Raw genomic sequence first — 17,173 nt, 5'->3', positions numbered from 1 at the left:
AACCTCGGTTCGAGGTAATTTTTTGGATGGGGCGAGGTTAAATTGTGGAATGTTTGAAAATGGCCGACCTGTACGACCCTGACTACGGGACCGCATATTATCGGTCCCGGGATCCCGTCAAAAACATAAGAATTCGGTATTGATTCACGTATAACTTATCATCATACACTCGGCAACGGTTGTGTCAATTTTTATGCGAATCAATTGTCCAAGAGGTTCAGAAACCGCGATTAGATAAGATGTAAACAACCAAATTTCAATCCAAATCTATGGGAAGCCATTTATGTCATAATCAAATGATCTGTATTTTTCAAAACTGAGCCAATGTCAGTTATAATGGGGGCCTTATGATGTTTCAGATATTTCGATTTGCAGGTTTCTCACTGTCGCATCCCTGATATTGATAAATGGGCTAGTCGCTGTTCGTGTTCCTGTAGACGTAGTGTATGATTGAAAGTTGCATTGCAATTGGTGAATTGCATATGCCAGCCGTGATTGAAGGGAGGCCAGGGCAGGACGCCAGGCAGGGCAGTGTGGTCACAAAAGGATTTTTTCTCTAAACTGTAACTTTCATATTTCAGGGTGAATTTAGAACGGGTGACCTCAGCAAGTATGGTGCCACAGGCTGCCACTGACCAAGGTGGACTACAGGATTTTGGTGCTCTTGACTTTGGTGGCAAGAAAGATGGTGAGATATATGTGTTCGAATGGCAAGAGAAAGTTTTCAGTGAGGTACGTGTTCTTAAACTATGAGGTTCAAATAACATTGAGAACTTCAGACTCTTCTCACTTACATTTGTTTATTTATTTGGCATTCATTCCATCCTGTCAACTCTGTTGAGCATCAGATGACATGCTTATTTATCATATTCATTTGGAGTTCATTGGCATTGCGTCTTGGCAACTCAGTTGAGGTTCAGATGACATCATTATTAATTTTTCACCACTTTTCTTGCAACCCTGCTGAAGTTTCATTGTACATTGTGTAAAATAATTATATGCAAAATTTAAGCTTTTTTCTGTTGCAACTCATAACTTTATTTTACTTTTTATTTCACTTTCAGAGAGAAGTTATCTTGTATACTGATGAAGCCAATTGTCCTGGTGTACTGGAGAGAAAATATAACAAAGAAGTCAAAAATCTTAGGTGGGTTATCATTCAGAAGAACTTTCATATTTGCCATAATTGATGCTTGATAAAGTTATTCCTGAAGTAAGCACAAATTTAAAGGAAACTTGATAGCTCGAAGGTAGAGCATAAAGCAGTGGACGGGCAATACAGTGATTGTTTTCAATGAGCCAGCATAGTATTTTGTATGTATCAGGTTCAAAAATCAGTTGCCTGTACATTTGTTGAAACATTTCCTTTGTGATGAGTAGTTGAGCTCACTCAGAAACCACTGATCATGATACAAATGTTGGATAAAATGAGTTCATGAGTGATTGCACTATGCTCCTTCTAGATTCACCTCATTCATATCCAAGTTCATTATTTCATCCCAATTATTGACTCACTGGTATTTTGAATTCAGGAGCAAGAGACCAACAAAGCGATTGTTTACTTATACAGACCATGACACTTTCACAGCTCAAGAACAGGTGAGAATGCATTTTAAAACAATCCTTGAAATAGTTGGGGCAGAAAATTTGACAGTAACTGCTCTGTAAAACAGTTGCTCCATTGTAGCTTATGAGTTGGACCTGCCCTTTGACTGGCTTTTCACACAACTATTGAACTGTCTTGCTGTTGTAGCTGCTTGTGCATGGCTTGTCTTACTCTTTACACAACTGTGTGTAGAGAAGTCTTGAGTTTTGCGTTTTGTCACATCCACCTCCTGTATTCTGATGGTAGCTTTGCAATATATCATGCCAGTAAGGGTAGCATTGTAAAAGTACAAAGTTAGTAACCACTTTTATAGAAGCTGAAACTATTTTACTTATTGAGCCTGTGTTTAAGTATCATATTGTTACCACTAAGACTATTGTTTCAGATGATTCCCAAGATGACTACATCAGTTAGTGATGAGCAGTCAGCTCTTGCTAAGAAAGTTACCACAGTGCGAAAGAGAAAAAACTTTGGCAGAGGGCGGGACAGGTATGATGAATTCCATATTTCACAAAAATGTGGAGAACATTTGTTTATATTTTCCTAGTGGGGAATGCAAGGTCACAAGATGGGATGGTCTGTTCCAAGTATTGAAATTATCATGAATATTTTTCTGATTGAACTCCGTGTTCAGTGAAGTTTAGTTCAATTGCTGTTCATAGATATTTGATGACGTCATGACAATTTGTGTTAAAATCTCATGCCATGATCTTCAAAACACAAAACATGCTTTTTTCTTTTCCAGTGATAAGGCTCCTATTCCCAAGACAAATCTGATTGATTCTGACCCTAGTGAAGAAAAGAAGCTGAAAACCCACATTGTGAATCGACCGGTCAAAACCATGTATATTATGGCCGACGTTAGCCCAGAAGATGCGTAAGTCTGTGTAGAGTTTTCCTCTTTAACGAAGGGGTGTGTGTGGCCACTCATTTTTTTTCCGATTCATCCGGTTGGTCTTGTGAGGACAAGTCACAACTAAAGGCCAGGATAAGATCACTTTAAGACTTAGAATGACCTTTTCTTTTTCTTTACTCAGCGTAGCAACAGAAGATGATGAAGCTATTCTATGCACAATTCAGGTGGACAACAGTGGTGTAGTCAGTGTCAGTCCTGACTTCAACCGTGGAAGAAAGGCATATCGAGTGGAAACACAGAGCCTAGGAAAAGGTCTGTATTGTGATCTTGGGAGGGGCAGGGAGAGGTTGGTTAGAATAACTTTGTAAAGGGAAGAGAATAGGAAATATCTTTCAGGACAAGTTGGTTACCTTCATATTTTGGGACTTCAGTGTCACTACAGACTCTAAGAAGAGGATTCTTTCTGAGTTTCAGATTCAATAACTGATTCAACACCACAGCAATTTGTTAAAGAAATTGTTAAGATTCCACTCTCATTTCAATGTACCTCTCTTTGTTTACAGATGCGTTTGAATACACCGTAGATCATGTGTCAAGAACAATGAATCGTCAAGAACAGAATCGTGAAATAAAGATGTTTCGTGAGGTGAGGATTTATCATAATTTGAACATTAAACATGTATCACCACTAAATATTCTGTAAAATTTTTGAAAAATGTCTGGCCTCCTAAAAAAAAATTTGAGAAAATATTTGTTTTAGAAAATAAATCAATATGTTTTATTGTTTCAGTTGTACACAAGACATACAGATTTCCTTCAATCAGTTGTTGGAAATGAGTTTGAAATGGTAAGTAATGTTAGTTCTTATTTTATCAAGACTGGCTACGTTATAGAAGATTTTGATAATAAGCTAAACACAGAATAAGAGTGGTGTATAAATTTCTCACCATCTCCAACCTACTTCAGTCATTTTGGCTTTGAGAGTGAAGCAGTTTCCTTTGTTGTGAAATCATGCAAGGATGAAAGCTTTTTTCTTCTCAAATGATGTACATATATGTAACAGGAACTTTTCTCCCCACGCAGCCTCCACCAGATGTTCTGAGGGTGCTAGTATATGGCGAAATATGTGAGTGTGAATCATAGTTTTAACTGCTTAGCATCATTATGGAGCAAGGAAATCTCTGGAATGAATCATTGAGATGAGAATTCTGAATCAGATTACTGGTGTCTACTAAGCAATTTGACTCCTGTTTAAGGCAGTTAATTATTGTGTATTGAGATGGACTATTAAAAATATCTCCCTTTTGAATTTGACTCATTGGCAAATACAATCAGCTCTTTGTAGGTGGGCAGCATATAAACTATATCATTTTGTTGAAAGCCATTATCTCTTGTTTCAGTGTCTGCCAAGAATTTTGAATATGACGACCTTTACATCCATTACTTTTGTGATCTACCCAGAAGTAAGTATGGCAGAGAGTAGATGTAACTTCAACACAAATTATCATTGTAAAGATCTTCTGGGTAGTTGGCAAGTTTGCCTTCCAGCCCATTGTCTTTATTTTCTCTTGTGTATTCAGATGTTTCCATTATTCTTCATATTTTTCAATCCATTTTCTTTAAATATGTTATTGCCAATTCAAATTTTCAGACTGGTATGCAGCAGGAACTGAACAGCTCTCTGGGGTTACACATACCTGTACCACAAAGATTGAAGGCAGGGTAAGACACCACTTTCATAAAAAAACTGATGAGTATAGAAATAGCATTCAGTACAGTGTTCTGTGCAATTGCTGCATTAGATGACTGATCATCACGTGTGAATTGTCAGAAGTTTTGGAGGGACATTGCAAGAAATCTTACTCAGTCTTTTCATCTTTTTTTCCAGGACAATATTGCATTCTTTAGTTTCCCATTCTACTTTGAACTCTTCTACAAGAACGACACAGTGAACCCACTGAACAGAGGTACTAATTCCTGAAATGAATGGCTTAAAATGTGATTGCGATTCCTTGGAGGGGAGGCCGGAAAATGTAGCCTAGGCTAGGACTGCATGGTGAAGCCATGTTGACGACAGATTCTTCTCTTGTAATGTTGGTACACTAAAAACAGCCTCCAGATATTTGCAAAACAAGATGTTGTCGACTGACTGAGTGGCATCAACGCCAAGATTGAAATATCAAATATGTTTGGAGAAAAAAATTTCATCAATTTCCCAAACCATTATCATGACCCCTTTAAATCGTCTGTTTCAGATCTGATGCCAACATGGCCGACCTTCTACATGGAGGTCTTGTCCATTGACAACTGGCAGAGGTATAGGACAGAAGGCTATGCTTATCAGCAGGTGCCCTCAAGCCCAGGTAAGAGCGGGACTAAGCTGGGAAAATGGCTCAGCAATCTGCCATAACACTTGACTAGATGCCCTGAGCACGCTGAAATCATGATGGTACAATCCAGTTATAAGTGATCGTAAAGTGATGTGAGTTGGTAAATACAGCATGACAGATAATTGTGAAAGCAAAGAGTTAGTCCTTGATTTGTACTTTTCAGGGAGAAGCTTTCATAAAATCAACTGCTGGCGACCAGTAGGAAATTCCGTCATACCTGAGTTGAGGCGGTTCTTTATTGGAGGCTCACCAGAACTAGAGGACCCAACTTACGCATCCACACCAACAGGTCATAATGTGAGTGATCTCCCCTAAAGTGATATTGCGATGAACATCCAGTCTGCAAGAATGAAAACTGTTGCAAGGTATTTGCAGTGAATCCAGTGATGTTAAGTTACCTACCTTTGACATTATCAGTTAATGACTTTTACAACAATTTCAATTCCAGGATACGTTGATGAGCAAGTATGGATTCAAGACAGAATCTACGGGAGAAGTGACCATCCGCATGCATTCCATCCAACAGTCCCGAGCAAATGTTGACAAGAGCTTGTCCAAGAAGAAAGTTGGATCGCTCATCGACAGACTTGGGTGAGTTTCATTTCATGAGTTTGCAAATGAATTTGAGCATTGACGGTTTCAAGGGCAAAGGAGCATAGAGATGATGATACATCGTTTCAAACAACCCATTTGATTTTTTTTTTAAAGCGATACTTTCTTTTTTGGCTGCTTGGTTCCAACCTTGTATTAGGCTTTCCTCTGTAAATATCATCTTAATTTTTTCCCTATTTTCTGAGGCACTAGTTATTAAACTTCCAATTCCAGAGGTTGACGCATGTGTGTTTGTAAAAATCTCTTCGAAGGGTAGTTAATATCTCCTTACAATGTATTTTTGTTTTTGTTCATTGATTTTCCTTTTATTGTTATGAAACTTTGTTCATTCTTCCTCGTTCATTTGACTTACTAAGTTCTCAATTTTTGGAAGTTTGACACCCTTTAATGTTCATTTTTGCGAATACTGGCTTCTAAAGGTTTAGTTTGAAGTGTACAATGATATGGAGCGACATGTATTGAGCACACTTGCTTTACTTAGCACTCTATTTCGTGATTGAAGTGATTGAAGTTCTAATTTGATAACTCTGGAAAAAAACTTTAAAAGCTTGACCTTGCATTATCTCCTTTAGATATGTCTTGTTTCGAACAAGTAGGCCCTGTTTTAAAATTGAAAGTGATTTTTCTGTAATTATGGTATTTTCTTTCTAGTGGCCAAGCAACGCAAAACAGTATCATGGGCGTGATAGATGCCTTCAAGAAGGCAAGGGAAAAGATGATGGCCACACGTGAGAGTTTGCAGTATCTTAAAGAGTTGAAGTTAGATGATGAGGATAAAGACATTGATGAGCAAGAGAATGCCATGAACGATGCTAGAGATTCAACACTGCTTATTGGTACTGTTGGTGCAGGGGAAAACGCATAAGGCAGTTGTTGTGTCATGAACTTTCTGTCAGTTGGCCTACATGTACTTTCTCACCAGAGCTTTTTCAATATCTCAATGAAGCACAGATGAAAAATGGGAATCTTTTGATGTTGGGTATTCACTTTTCAGATAGGTGATGTAAAATGATTGCATTGTATCGTGCCAAAAAAATGGAGTTAGTCATTATGAGAAAGTCATGTGAAATGTACTCTCATCAATAGTAAATATGTTCAGTGCAGAATGTTATTTCTTACCGTATATTCATATACAATTAGTTTGTAAATAAAAATTGCCCAGGAATGTAGAATTTAGCTTTTCCATGTACAGTCTGTATCATGTTTATCATGTCGTACCAAATGTACCTGTAATGTGATATGTTTACTAAATAAATACATTGTATAGTTCAAAATTAGTCTTTCAAATGACATGTATTCGAACCTGAGAGTTTTGTGACCAGAATATTCCTTGCATATTTTACATTTTACGACCCCTGGAGTCCCAATCATGCTGGAGTTGTGACATGGGGAGAATGAGAATCATGAAGTTAATCATGAAACTTAGAAGACACCCAGCCATTCAGGCTGAGAAGCAAACTGGCCCCACCTACATATACACAATGCAGCCGACCTCGTTTATTTGACATGGACCTTTGCATACATGAGGGACAAGGACGGAACAATGGAACACCTCTACAAAAGAGCTGTGGGCTCCGTCGGACTATTAAAATGCGAGTTCTTACATGTATACAGAACTTAATACTCCACAACTGTACTGTCCCTCAGCGGTTTACATTCAATCCTGCAGAAACCAAGGAGTGCACATCCTGGGGCACACAAGGCCATTTCAGGTCAGTTGAAAGTTCAGAGGGGCACTGGCCGGGAACCTTCTGGCTCTGCCACTGTTTCACTGCACTTCCGACAATTTTGGCAAGATCAGGGTTGGGCATCTTTGTGACACTGAAAAGCACCTCGGAGGATGTGACGTGTTGAAAAACATAATGCAGTGAAGACTAGTAGTACAATGTACTTGGATCACAATCTTTCTGGCTCATACATGTAATCAAGTAGCTGCACTGGAAGGACTTTGGTAATTGATAAGACAGCATCATGCACAAGGGTCATCTAGCACCAATTGAATGTCCTGGAACATTGTGGCATTGTGCCTTTGGGGGGGGGGGCATTTATTCCCAAAGGGATATAACTGACCAGAAGCTCCAGGGAAGATCCCTTCTTACAAGTAAGAGAAGTAGAAGGGGAAAAGCTCATCTGAGCTATGTCGGAGGAATTGAATGCATTCCGTTCAACCCTTACATGAAGAGGTCAAGCGTGACTACTGTGGCCCTGTACTCACTGAATGACAATCGGAATTATTACAATGTACATTCCGAGTGGTTGAGGTCAATCACAGATTTCATGGATCTGGCAAAGGTAGTTCATTGATTTTCAAGATGTAAGCATTGGAAAAGAAACAAGGAGACAGTTTAGTACAAAACAAGTTTATTTCTCATTTTCTCCATCAGGAAGTCTTGAGGGCTTCCTTGACGCTCCCTTCTTACAATTAAGATGTGTCGCAGACACATCCGGGTTTACACATACCAATTAACAAGGTAACATGTACAACAATCATACATTATCCATTTGAACTTGTTGTCAAACCCATTTTCACCAAGTTCAGGAAAACATGAGGGACCCTCCAACAAAGATTTTACATAACATTAACAGACATGACTTGGTCCAGTAATGCACCCACAGCTTCACTGATAATTTTGACATGCTCCCTAAATAGGTTACTCATGTGTGATTGCCAAAAGATTCCACTTTTATCGCTTTGGCCAATAAAGAACTGGACCAAAAGGACCAAAAAGTAACCATGAACAGAACCCATGCCATGGCTTAAGAACAAAACCTCTGTGCACACAACCGACATGACAAACTCCTAACATTGATCAATTGTCCAAATAGATCCTATGAAAGTCATTTGCTCCAAACGCGGCATTGCACTTGGGACATTTTCGTTGCCTCGTCTCATAGCGGGTCCGCAGACATTCTAGGCAGAACACATGGAAACACTTGGTAAGTATAGCATCCTTTTTCTTTACTTTACACGAAGGACATGTCAGTTGTTCCTAAAAAGAGAAAACATGCAGTTAAAAAGGTTTTCTTGAAAACACACAATACAGTTTGCTTTCAACTACCGGTACAGTGGGAACCATCGTAAAAGAACAAAAGACACCAGAAATGCTACGATATGCCATACCTTATATTCCTTGATTTCCTCCATCAAGACCTCATCAGCTGTACCAGCAAGTTCTATCTTTTTATGCCGTTCTAATTTTCGTCTTAATATGGCTTGTTCCTCCTAAAAACAAACAAAGTTAGATAAGAACCTTTGTACAACCTTCCTGAGAAATGCTCTCATAAAGAGAAGCCTTCATTCTCAAATTGACTTCCCTCTTCCAAATACAGTACCAATAATGTTTCTTGACAGAATTGTAAAATTCTTGTATGAAGAAGTTCCTCTCACCTGCATTCTTTTATATTTGAAGGATTCTTTCTCTAAAGTTCCTGTCTTTTCTGCGACAGAGTTCTGGAGATCACGTAATTGGGCAGTGTATTTATCGAGGTGAAGCTTAAGGTCGGCGGCAGACTGAGCACTCTCTATGGCCTTTCTCTTGTGCAGTTCCATCGCTTGTTGACGAAGACTAAAACACAATCAAAGAAATGTGTTTACATGAAATTCGAATCCTTTATCCTTAGCCAAATTTCCTGAGCACGGTGTAAAGTGACATACCTCAATATGTGAAGACATAGGAACTTGGGCAGCCAACAGATAAAAGGCTGTTAAGTTTCAACACAATGGTTAGGAGTGACAGGATACACTCACTGATGACAGCCACACATGTACATGTATTAGCTACATGTACATGCTTCCTGTATAGAAGGGTGGGATCCTATGAAAGCCATTTTATACTTACTTTAACTCTTTTTCAACCGTAGCTAAATTATTCTGTAATATTCGTTCCTTCTCCTCGAGTTTCCTGACGACTAAATTCTGAGCTTCGACTTGGGATTGTAATGTGGCCACCTGTTCGGCTAGCACTTCCTTCTCTTCCCGTAATAACTTATGAATTTGATTTGACTTAATTCGCTGAAAGAAGGAAACACCATTGAGTAGGTACTTCATATTTGGCTAAATCAAGATAAACTGCCCCCTTATTACAGTCGTTTTCTGAGATGCAATGGCAGCGAGACGTCAGAAATGACGTCACTTTCTATCAATGGTTGGTGACCAATTCCACAAATTCTGACACTGGCGAATCAAAGTCAAAATTTGCCACTCTGGTCTCAATGGTATATTTGACAATAACCAATATACATGTATCTTCAATAGAAACCGATCCAACTCAAACACGCGCAACAATCACACAAATAGTACTGTACTAACGAAACTTAAATAAATGGGTAAAATACCTCTGACATAAGCTTGAAATTAGCATCATCCTTTTCTCGTAACTGCTGTAAGAGCCTAATGTTCTGTTCCTGCATGTCTTCAAATGCTTGACCCGTCACCTCCATCTCATTCAGCAAGGCTTCTTCTTCCTGCAGTTTCAAGAAAGGTAATGTTCTGTATAGTAACAACAAATGTGCATAGTTACTACAGGTAAAATACATTGGAATGGAATAATTATAGTTTATGGATTTTCTCAAGGGTCCACTCAGGCAAGTCAAGTGGTGCTGGATGGGCAGTTCTTTGATACCCCAGAGTACCTCCGTGGTGACCTATGATACCATCGATTGTTGTAAAGTGCTTTCATACAGGCCTGGCGAAAATAAATGTCACAGAAAAAACCATACCTGTTTTTGGGCGTCTAACTTCTTCTGAAGGTCATTTATAGTTTCTTCCATCTTCTTGATCTTCCTAATTGCATCTTCATCCGCTAACTTCCTCTTCTCCTTTCTCTCATTCTCACGCATTTTCTGTATGCAACTTTTTAAATCATCGATTTCCTGCCTAGCTTTCTTCTCTGCTGACATTAACTGGAATTGAAGCTAGATAATTAGATAGTATGGAATAGAATGGTGCCAAACCTTTTCAGCTGCATGTACACCTAAAGGCTTGCCTCAAATTCAAACATTGCCAGCAAATCAAAGACCTTCAAAATTGTTACACTCAGACTTTCATGAGTAGCTAATACTGGTTCAAAACTTGCCGAAAATTCAACTCATTCTGAAATCTGATTTCATACTCCAAACTGTACTGCATCACACCAAGGAATCCATAACTTTGTTTGTTAATTCATGCGTTTCTTGCCCAAAAGATCTTTTGATTTACTATTTGTGTTTGCTTAAGAGACAGCCCTCACTGAAAAAGAACTGGAATCAATCATGACAACATATCCTGGCTGCTCCTTCATATTAAGCTCGACCAAACTGAAATAAAATGACTCAAACCAACACCCAATATAACTGACAACTGACTACATCTACACAACTACAACACTGAAATTAAGAATAGTCTCTTACATTTCACAAGAGAATGACTGATGACATTTGATAGCTAATAGCACTTAACTAACTTAAATGAATTCAAATGATAGGAAAATTCAACTTATAAATTCTGATTAACGAATCTGTGCTTAACTTTAAATGGCTGTAGTAATGTTCTTGAAAACTACCTTAGCAAATGATCTTGTTCTGAGGATATAGAAAGCTCAACTCACCTGGACTTTGTCTCTTTGGTCTTTTGGAGCGCTCTTATACATGTCCAGTAACAGCTTCATCTCTTTCTGGCTATCTTGAGATTTCCTAACAAAGTAAAAAAGTCAATATTTTGAATCTTATCAAGAATGGTCCCTGTTCACAGTAGTGGAATGTTACTGTTATCAACTCACTTTAATTGTTGTTTCAAATCCTTCAAAGTCTCCGACTCTGACATGCGACTCATATCGTCCTCACGGGGCGTTTTTCGCCGCTCCTTGATTGGGCGCACCTTCTCCTCTTTCTCCTTTTCGATTGGTTCCTCTTCCGGCTCTTTCTTTACATGTATCGGCACTGGTGGCTCCTCCTGTTTCACTGGCATTGCAGAATCACTTTCCGACTCAGACTTTTTCTCAACTTTAGGTTCGTTCTGATGATTTTCAGCTTTCAGCTAAGAAACAAAGAAAGCACAAAATAAAAACTCTTTGCTGGTGTGGTGAATAGTACCAAACCTGAAATGAAGCACAGGTCCTGACACACCTGTTACTGCTATTTCCAAATCTCGTTTCTCATAGTTTAACAATAAAGACTTTTCAGAAAATAAAATATCTCTTTGAGAAGTTAATACTTACTTTATTTATTTCTATAGCACCTTCTCTTAGCTTCCTCTTGTACCTGCCGACCTCACCCTTCAACTGATGATTGTGGTTCTGCAGGCTTGTAATCAAATTCCTCATTTCTCTATTAATTGGACCTGAAATATATATAAAGATTCAAATCTTCCGACAAATGCCTGTTGACAATGTAAACTTAACAACTCACTGGCACAAATGTGTGTTCTCAACAGCATGGTCAGCACTATGGAGGAGAAAGACAGCTCCTGATAACACATCATCAAAGCGGAAGTGACTGTTTTAATGTGCAAAGAAAGCCACAGGCCTCCATTGTATTTCTTCTCTCTACAGAATTCAGTTCATGTAAACAAAAGCAACTCACCTGTCTGCTCATTGGCAGCTAACGTCTGCTCGAATTCAATTCTCAACATTTCATACTCCTTTCTCACTTGGGACAATGTGTCCTCCAACTGCATGACTTCTGTACGTAACTTTTTCTGACAGGCTAGCTCATCACTCTGAAACAAAATGTGGTTTAGATTAGTTATGGGAACTATATGAATGATAACAGCGATTATCTGACCAACGGTCAATCTCAAAAGCAATTAACAAGACTTATGACCCGAAAAATGTGATTACAACAATTATACCCACCTCCATCTGTTCAATGTGCCGGAGGTGAGCATTTTTACTCGTTTGAAGCAGATTTCTTGACTCTTCTAACTGGTTCCTCATCTGCATGCTCTCATTGTATAACACCGAGAACTGCGCCTGTAAACACTTGTACTCCGTAGTACCAAGAATTACAGAATCTGGTAGAGACTGGAGCTGAAGTGGAGAAGAAAAAAAGCTGAAATTTCTTTAGATAAACCAAAGCGAATCACTCCAATTCATAACAACTATTATACAAACTACTGACATGATTTGTTGACATGACGTTTGCCTGCCTGTTTTAATGTAATATAAACAATTGGTTTTTCTACAACATAGTTTTATGACTTACATCCATCTTTAGCTTTTCAATCTCCTTCAGTGAGTCTTGATGGTCCTGCTGCAATTTCTCAAGTTCAGAAAGACGATTTTGAGCCATTTCCCGCTGGTCCTCCAATTCACCCATAAGTTCATTAAACTAGAAGAGGTGAATGTAACACATTAGTGACAAACACTGAATACAAATGCCCAATTTCGGAACAAAACCAATGTCAAAAGATAGACAAAGCAGTTAGATTACTGTGAAAGCTTTGGTAAGCTGGTCAACTTCAGGCTATCTAAAAGTTTTAAACCACTTTGGGTTTTGATTTTGGAAATGAGACAAGTCTTCGAAATCAGTGTCCTGCATATTCGGTGGACAAGGTGTTTCATAACAGAGCAGTTCAAAATCATACAACATGTAGTACAACAGCATATTCGCACCACCAGGACTTTTCCTGGAGCAAGAACTTGGCTTCAATAGCAACAGAGTAACAATGACTAATACACTACATAAACAAGAATCATGCAATCTCTTTTTTCCAGCCATGCAACACGGACATACAAATCACTAGTTATTCATCTTATACACATGGACAACAAGTCAAGGCCTGCCAGTATCAACAATTACATCTCAACTTGAAGCGTTAGTAGGCCTATGTCTTTATCAATCACATATACAAAAGCAAAAGCAAACAAAACGTGTTTACGAGACAATATTTACCGGACTTGCCTTTCCCTTAGTTTCACAAGTCGGCGGACCAGTGAAGAAATTTCCATGGGGATGGAGTTTTACATCTTCAGAGAGTTCTTTCTCTAACTTCACAATTTTCTCCTTGGCACAACCCAGATCATACTCAAGATCATCTGTCTTATTGCGCAGTTCATCAACTTCAGTTTCGGCAGCCGAGAGCTTCTCCTGGTATTCTTTTTGCTGAAGTGATAAAAATATTTTTTTTTCCACACGAGACATAGGATTCTGGCAATTTCTCGACACACTCCCACAATAATAAAGATTCTGAAAACGTACAGGACTAGAACACAGACTGAAATATCTCTGTATTCTTTTCTTAATAACTTAACTTTCCCTTAGTTAATAACACAGGCTAAACTGTTGTTCACATAATTTTATTCGATTTTTCAACAACTAGAACAAAAACAGACCTTGAGGGAGTTGTTATGCTTGAATTCATGCAACTCTGTGATCAAGTTGTGCAGACGTTTATTTTCAACTTGCAGTTCCTTCATCTCATCTTTGACAGCTTCATCAAGGTTGAATTCATCCTCCGGTTCATCCTTCTCTAACTTCTCTTGATCCTGCTTCTCATCTAAAAGGTCAAGGACATGTCATAAGGTCAAGGACACATGAGACATTTACATCTTGGAACCTTTTGAATTCTTTTCATGAGCTTACTTATTGAAACCGGTAAAGTGTTGAACTTTGATAGGTGTAGGATTGTTTTAACAAGACAATCTCAAAAAGCTATGATGAAGGTAAGGTAGGAGTACAGCACCTATGTATGTCACCTTTCTACAGCTGTATATCTCGATTTTCAGCAGTCATTAACCTAAAGTTTTCAGAATTTCGGTTTCTCCAAACAATTACTATCGCAGTTACATGACAGTCAATGAGAAACAATGAAGGGATGTGCAAAGGCCAACACATGTTCAACATCATCACATTCAACACTATGACTAACAGACACAGAAAAGGGTACGGGGAATCTAGTAGTGCTCTCACACTTTAATGTACATTACTTCTGTAATACAACACAGGAGACCTTTTGGCACAAAGGGAGTACACTGACAGTGACAGCAAACCTACACAAGTGAATTTCTGCTATAAAGTGCCTCTTTTGGGAAGGTACACAAGAAAAACAATTGAGAAATATTTAGAATTCGTTTGACAAAGTCTTCAGTGGTTCCCTTTAGCATAAATGATCACTTGGTGGACTATGAATGAATGAATGAATGAATGAATGAATGAAATTAACTTTTATATAGCGCCTTTCCCACTGCATACAATGTTCAAAAGCGCTCACTATACAGTGAACATCATATTCAAATCACACAAAATTCAACCAAATAAATCCACAAATTAGCAGTTCTAGGAGCAACAACTGTCCAATACAACACATCTCACCGTGCTGGTGTGACAACAACATGCAACAGAATTTCCCAAACACCATCTTGCCTCAAATGAAGAAAAACGCTGTCTACCGAATCAAATTAAAAAATCCTCTCCTCTATCTGCATTGCACAACAAATCGTCCCATTTTACCAATATCAATGGTAACAGTACCTTTTCCACCAATCAATCATACTCACAACAGCTACACACCAATACCATATACAACAAAATTCCAGCCGCTCCAAAAAATAGCAGCATACATACCAATGTCCCCCTCTCTGTCAGGATCATTGTCCCCTAGCGAGCGTTCACGACCCTCACCTTCCGTTTCCATATCGTCCTTCTTTTCTGTCAACGAATCTGTCAGATCTTTATTTGTGTCTTCCCCATACATTGCCTTCCGTAGTCTCTCGTTCCTTTGCAAGAGCCTGTCGAAAGCCAGCAGGAGTTTTCCGATAGCACGTTTTGACAACTCAACTCGGCGATGAAGTGACTCTTCGATTTCATGTTTATCCCAGGTTGAAAGCTGAGTAAGGAATGATGTGATGGCTTCACTTTGATCTAGAAGATAAAAGATATGATATCAACATTTGGCCAAGTGGATGTTGAAAGACATTTGACTCAGCCATTACTAATGATTATTGTGTAGACAAAAGTCAAATTGATTACATGTAAGTCAGACACAAAGATCTGCACATGAGGGCAGTCCCCACACTCGCCCTTGCTTTTGAATCAATGTCACATTACCATATACGAATAATCTAGGGTGAAGTCACACCAGCACTCTGATCAAATTACAATGAATAACAAGAAGTGCTCATTTCTAATCCAGGATTGACTCCCAAAAAGAGAAAAACTCACTCTCATTTTCATTTTCATCGGCTGTCTCTGCATCAAACCTCTGTAGTAAGACACGGACATCCTCATCCAGCTGAAGTGACAAGATAAATCAAGAGTTATTTAGAGCAAGGAAAGGCTGAAGTCTAATGCGAAAGTGATTTTTAAGATTGATGTTAGTATTACAGTGATATTTTATTCAGCTGACACTGTAGTCAGTGAGATTGCTTTCAATTGGACAATGAGTTGAAATTACAGCACCCTACCTGATTCCAGTATCTGTTAACTATACACAGAACAGCATCATCTGTCGTCTGTCGTTTCTCAAGCTGCTCAATACGTTTACGCAACTCCTCCTCAGCTTTCCTTCTCTGTTCTATCTTCTCACTCAGCTTCTTATTTTGGAAAAGCAACACCTTCATGTCCATTTCCTCCTAGAAAACAGATAGAAGCAGAGTTTAAGTTTTAAATCTTCTTCTTTTTAGCTTTTGACGACAGCACATGTGTCTTACATCATACATGTTTATTAAAAATATGTCCTGATTTGCTGTCTGGCTATTCCCTGAACTTCCCCCTACATAAGGACCTGGCCTGTTTCATCAAATGGCTCATTTTAAGGTAAAAAGACAGCACTATAGATAACAAACTGTGAAACGAGTTCAAGACTTATAAGTTCTTCACCAGAGTTAAACTTACTAGGGAATGGACAGGCCCCATCTTGACATCACAGTATGTAAGAACCTTTTTCTTGGTTGGTGGCCCACTGGGTGTAGTCGGTGTTGTATCAAGGTTGCGCTTGGTGCCACCATTGTTTCCATTATTACTGTTTTCATTCGTTGTGCTAGAGTTGCTGGTGCTGGGTCCAGGGGTTGTGTTACCCGGTGTGGATGACATTGCCAAAGTTCAAGTCGATCAGTACTGGTAGTTAGTTACCTTGTCATTGGGAACTGAAAAATAAATGCAAAATTAAAGACTTTCCAGCTCCAAGAACGTGAACTAATGATGAACCGCTCTTTTGCTAAGTAGGACCTGCAGCTTTTTTGTCAACCAGAGGTGACACACCGGTACCCCACCACGCTCTTGACATGGCCTACTGATTATGCCTATAGGCATGAATGCCAATGGCAATGCGGCAATGGTCCTTTGCCAGATAGTGAGATACGCCAGTACCACCTAGGATTGGACCAACAAACCATCTTTACACTAGACCTTCAAGGTAAAAGACGCCAGACAATGGACATCCTGCATTTCATGATTTTGGTATAGGCCTAGTCTAGTCTAGTCCATCAACTAAACTAGGCAGTGCATTACCCATTCACCATAGGGCTACAATACATTGAAATGCACGGGGAATGCACTGCACTGCACTGTAAGCCGGCCTTCGACTTGTACGGTAGGTAAAACATTCCAAAATACAAACTGAAATGATAAACAAGGTAGAAGATACTATACACTTCATTAATCAGCGCAAAGTAGGCTAAACACACGATATAGAGCGTTCGATAGACGGCATCAACATCTTTTGTACAGGGCATTAATAAGTTGCGAAATGAGAATTCTTCATATATTTCAGAAAAGCAAATTGTCGAAGAGTCG

General features: G+C 38.9%; 2 protein-coding genes across 7 annotated transcripts; one reads left to right on the top strand and one right to left on the bottom strand.

Annotated features, from left to right (window-relative positions):
- The first annotated feature begins 57 nt into the window (after positions 1-57).
- On the top strand, positions 58-6,724 carry LOC135483785 (tectonic-like complex member MKS1). Its single transcript, XM_064764824.1, has 17 exons — positions 58-136; positions 582-732; positions 1,065-1,147; positions 1,533-1,599; positions 1,992-2,095; positions 2,352-2,483; positions 2,644-2,774; positions 3,026-3,108; positions 3,253-3,309; positions 3,546-3,588; positions 3,863-3,925; positions 4,114-4,184; positions 4,351-4,429; positions 4,718-4,825; positions 5,016-5,149; positions 5,301-5,443; positions 6,116-6,724. Exons 1-17 carry the CDS (start codon positions 60-62, stop codon positions 6,327-6,329), a joined length of 1,740 nt encoding a protein of 579 aa, XP_064620894.1. The 5' UTR covers positions 58-59; the 3' UTR covers positions 6,330-6,724.
- A 1,090-nt stretch (positions 6,725-7,814) lies between these two features.
- LOC135482980 (E3 ubiquitin-protein ligase BRE1B-like) lies at positions 7,815-17,160 on the bottom strand. 6 transcript variants are annotated; one of them, XM_064763463.1, is made up of 19 exons: positions 17,030-17,160; positions 16,274-16,524; positions 15,844-16,011; positions 15,602-15,671; positions 15,005-15,301; positions 13,774-13,937; positions 13,334-13,543; positions 12,644-12,769; positions 12,295-12,468; positions 12,023-12,158; positions 11,659-11,780; positions 11,221-11,477; positions 11,050-11,134; positions 10,184-10,378; positions 9,800-9,928; positions 9,304-9,476; positions 8,853-9,030; positions 8,586-8,687; positions 7,815-8,454 (listed from the first exon to the last, which is right to left on the bottom strand). In XM_064763463.1, exons 2-19 carry the CDS (start codon positions 16,469-16,471, stop codon positions 8,275-8,277), a joined length of 2,964 nt encoding a protein of 987 aa, XP_064619533.1. In that variant the 5' UTR covers positions 16,472-16,524; positions 17,030-17,160; the 3' UTR covers positions 7,815-8,274. The 6 variants fall into 6 exon arrangements, with proteins under 6 accessions (XP_064619533.1, XP_064619536.1, XP_064619535.1 ...); XM_064763466.1 differs by having other exon boundaries at positions 10,184-10,366; XM_064763465.1 differs by having other exon boundaries at positions 13,343-13,543.
- Positions 17,161-17,173: the final 13 nt, after the last annotated feature.

Source organism: Lineus longissimus, chromosome 2 (assembly GCF_910592395.1).
Source record: "Lineus longissimus chromosome 2, tnLinLong1.2, whole genome shotgun sequence".
Classification (NCBI taxonomy): domain Eukaryota; kingdom Metazoa; phylum Nemertea; class Pilidiophora; order Heteronemertea; family Lineidae; genus Lineus; species Lineus longissimus.
The sequence above is the reverse complement of the archived record's forward strand: the minus strand, read 5'-3'. Positions and strand labels throughout refer to the sequence as shown.

Bases quoted from the DNA above. Each gene is read 5' to 3' on its own strand.
- LOC135483785 (XM_064764824.1), top strand. From the start codon at position 60: ATGGCCGACCTGTACGACCCTGACTACGGGACCGCATATTATCGGTCC. The intron at 1,148-1,532 runs GTGGGTTATCAT...TTTTGAATTCAG, and splicing joins AAAGAAGTCAAAAATCTTAG to GAGCAAGAGACCAACAAAGC. The intron at 4,826-5,015 runs GTAAGAGCGGGA...TGTACTTTTCAG, and splicing joins GCAGGTGCCCTCAAGCCCAG to GGAGAAGCTTTCATAAAATC.
- LOC135482980 (XM_064763463.1), bottom strand. From the start codon at position 16,471: ATGTCATCCACACCGGGTAACACAACCCCTGGACCCAGCACCAGCAAC. The intron at 12,469-12,643 runs GTAAGTCATAAA...TCTCCACTTCAG, and splicing joins TTGAAAAGCTAAAGATGGAT to CTCCAGTCTCTACCAGATTC. The intron at 12,159-12,294 runs GTGGGTATAATT...ATTTTGTTTCAG, and splicing joins GGCACATTGAACAGATGGAG to AGTGATGAGCTAGCCTGTCA.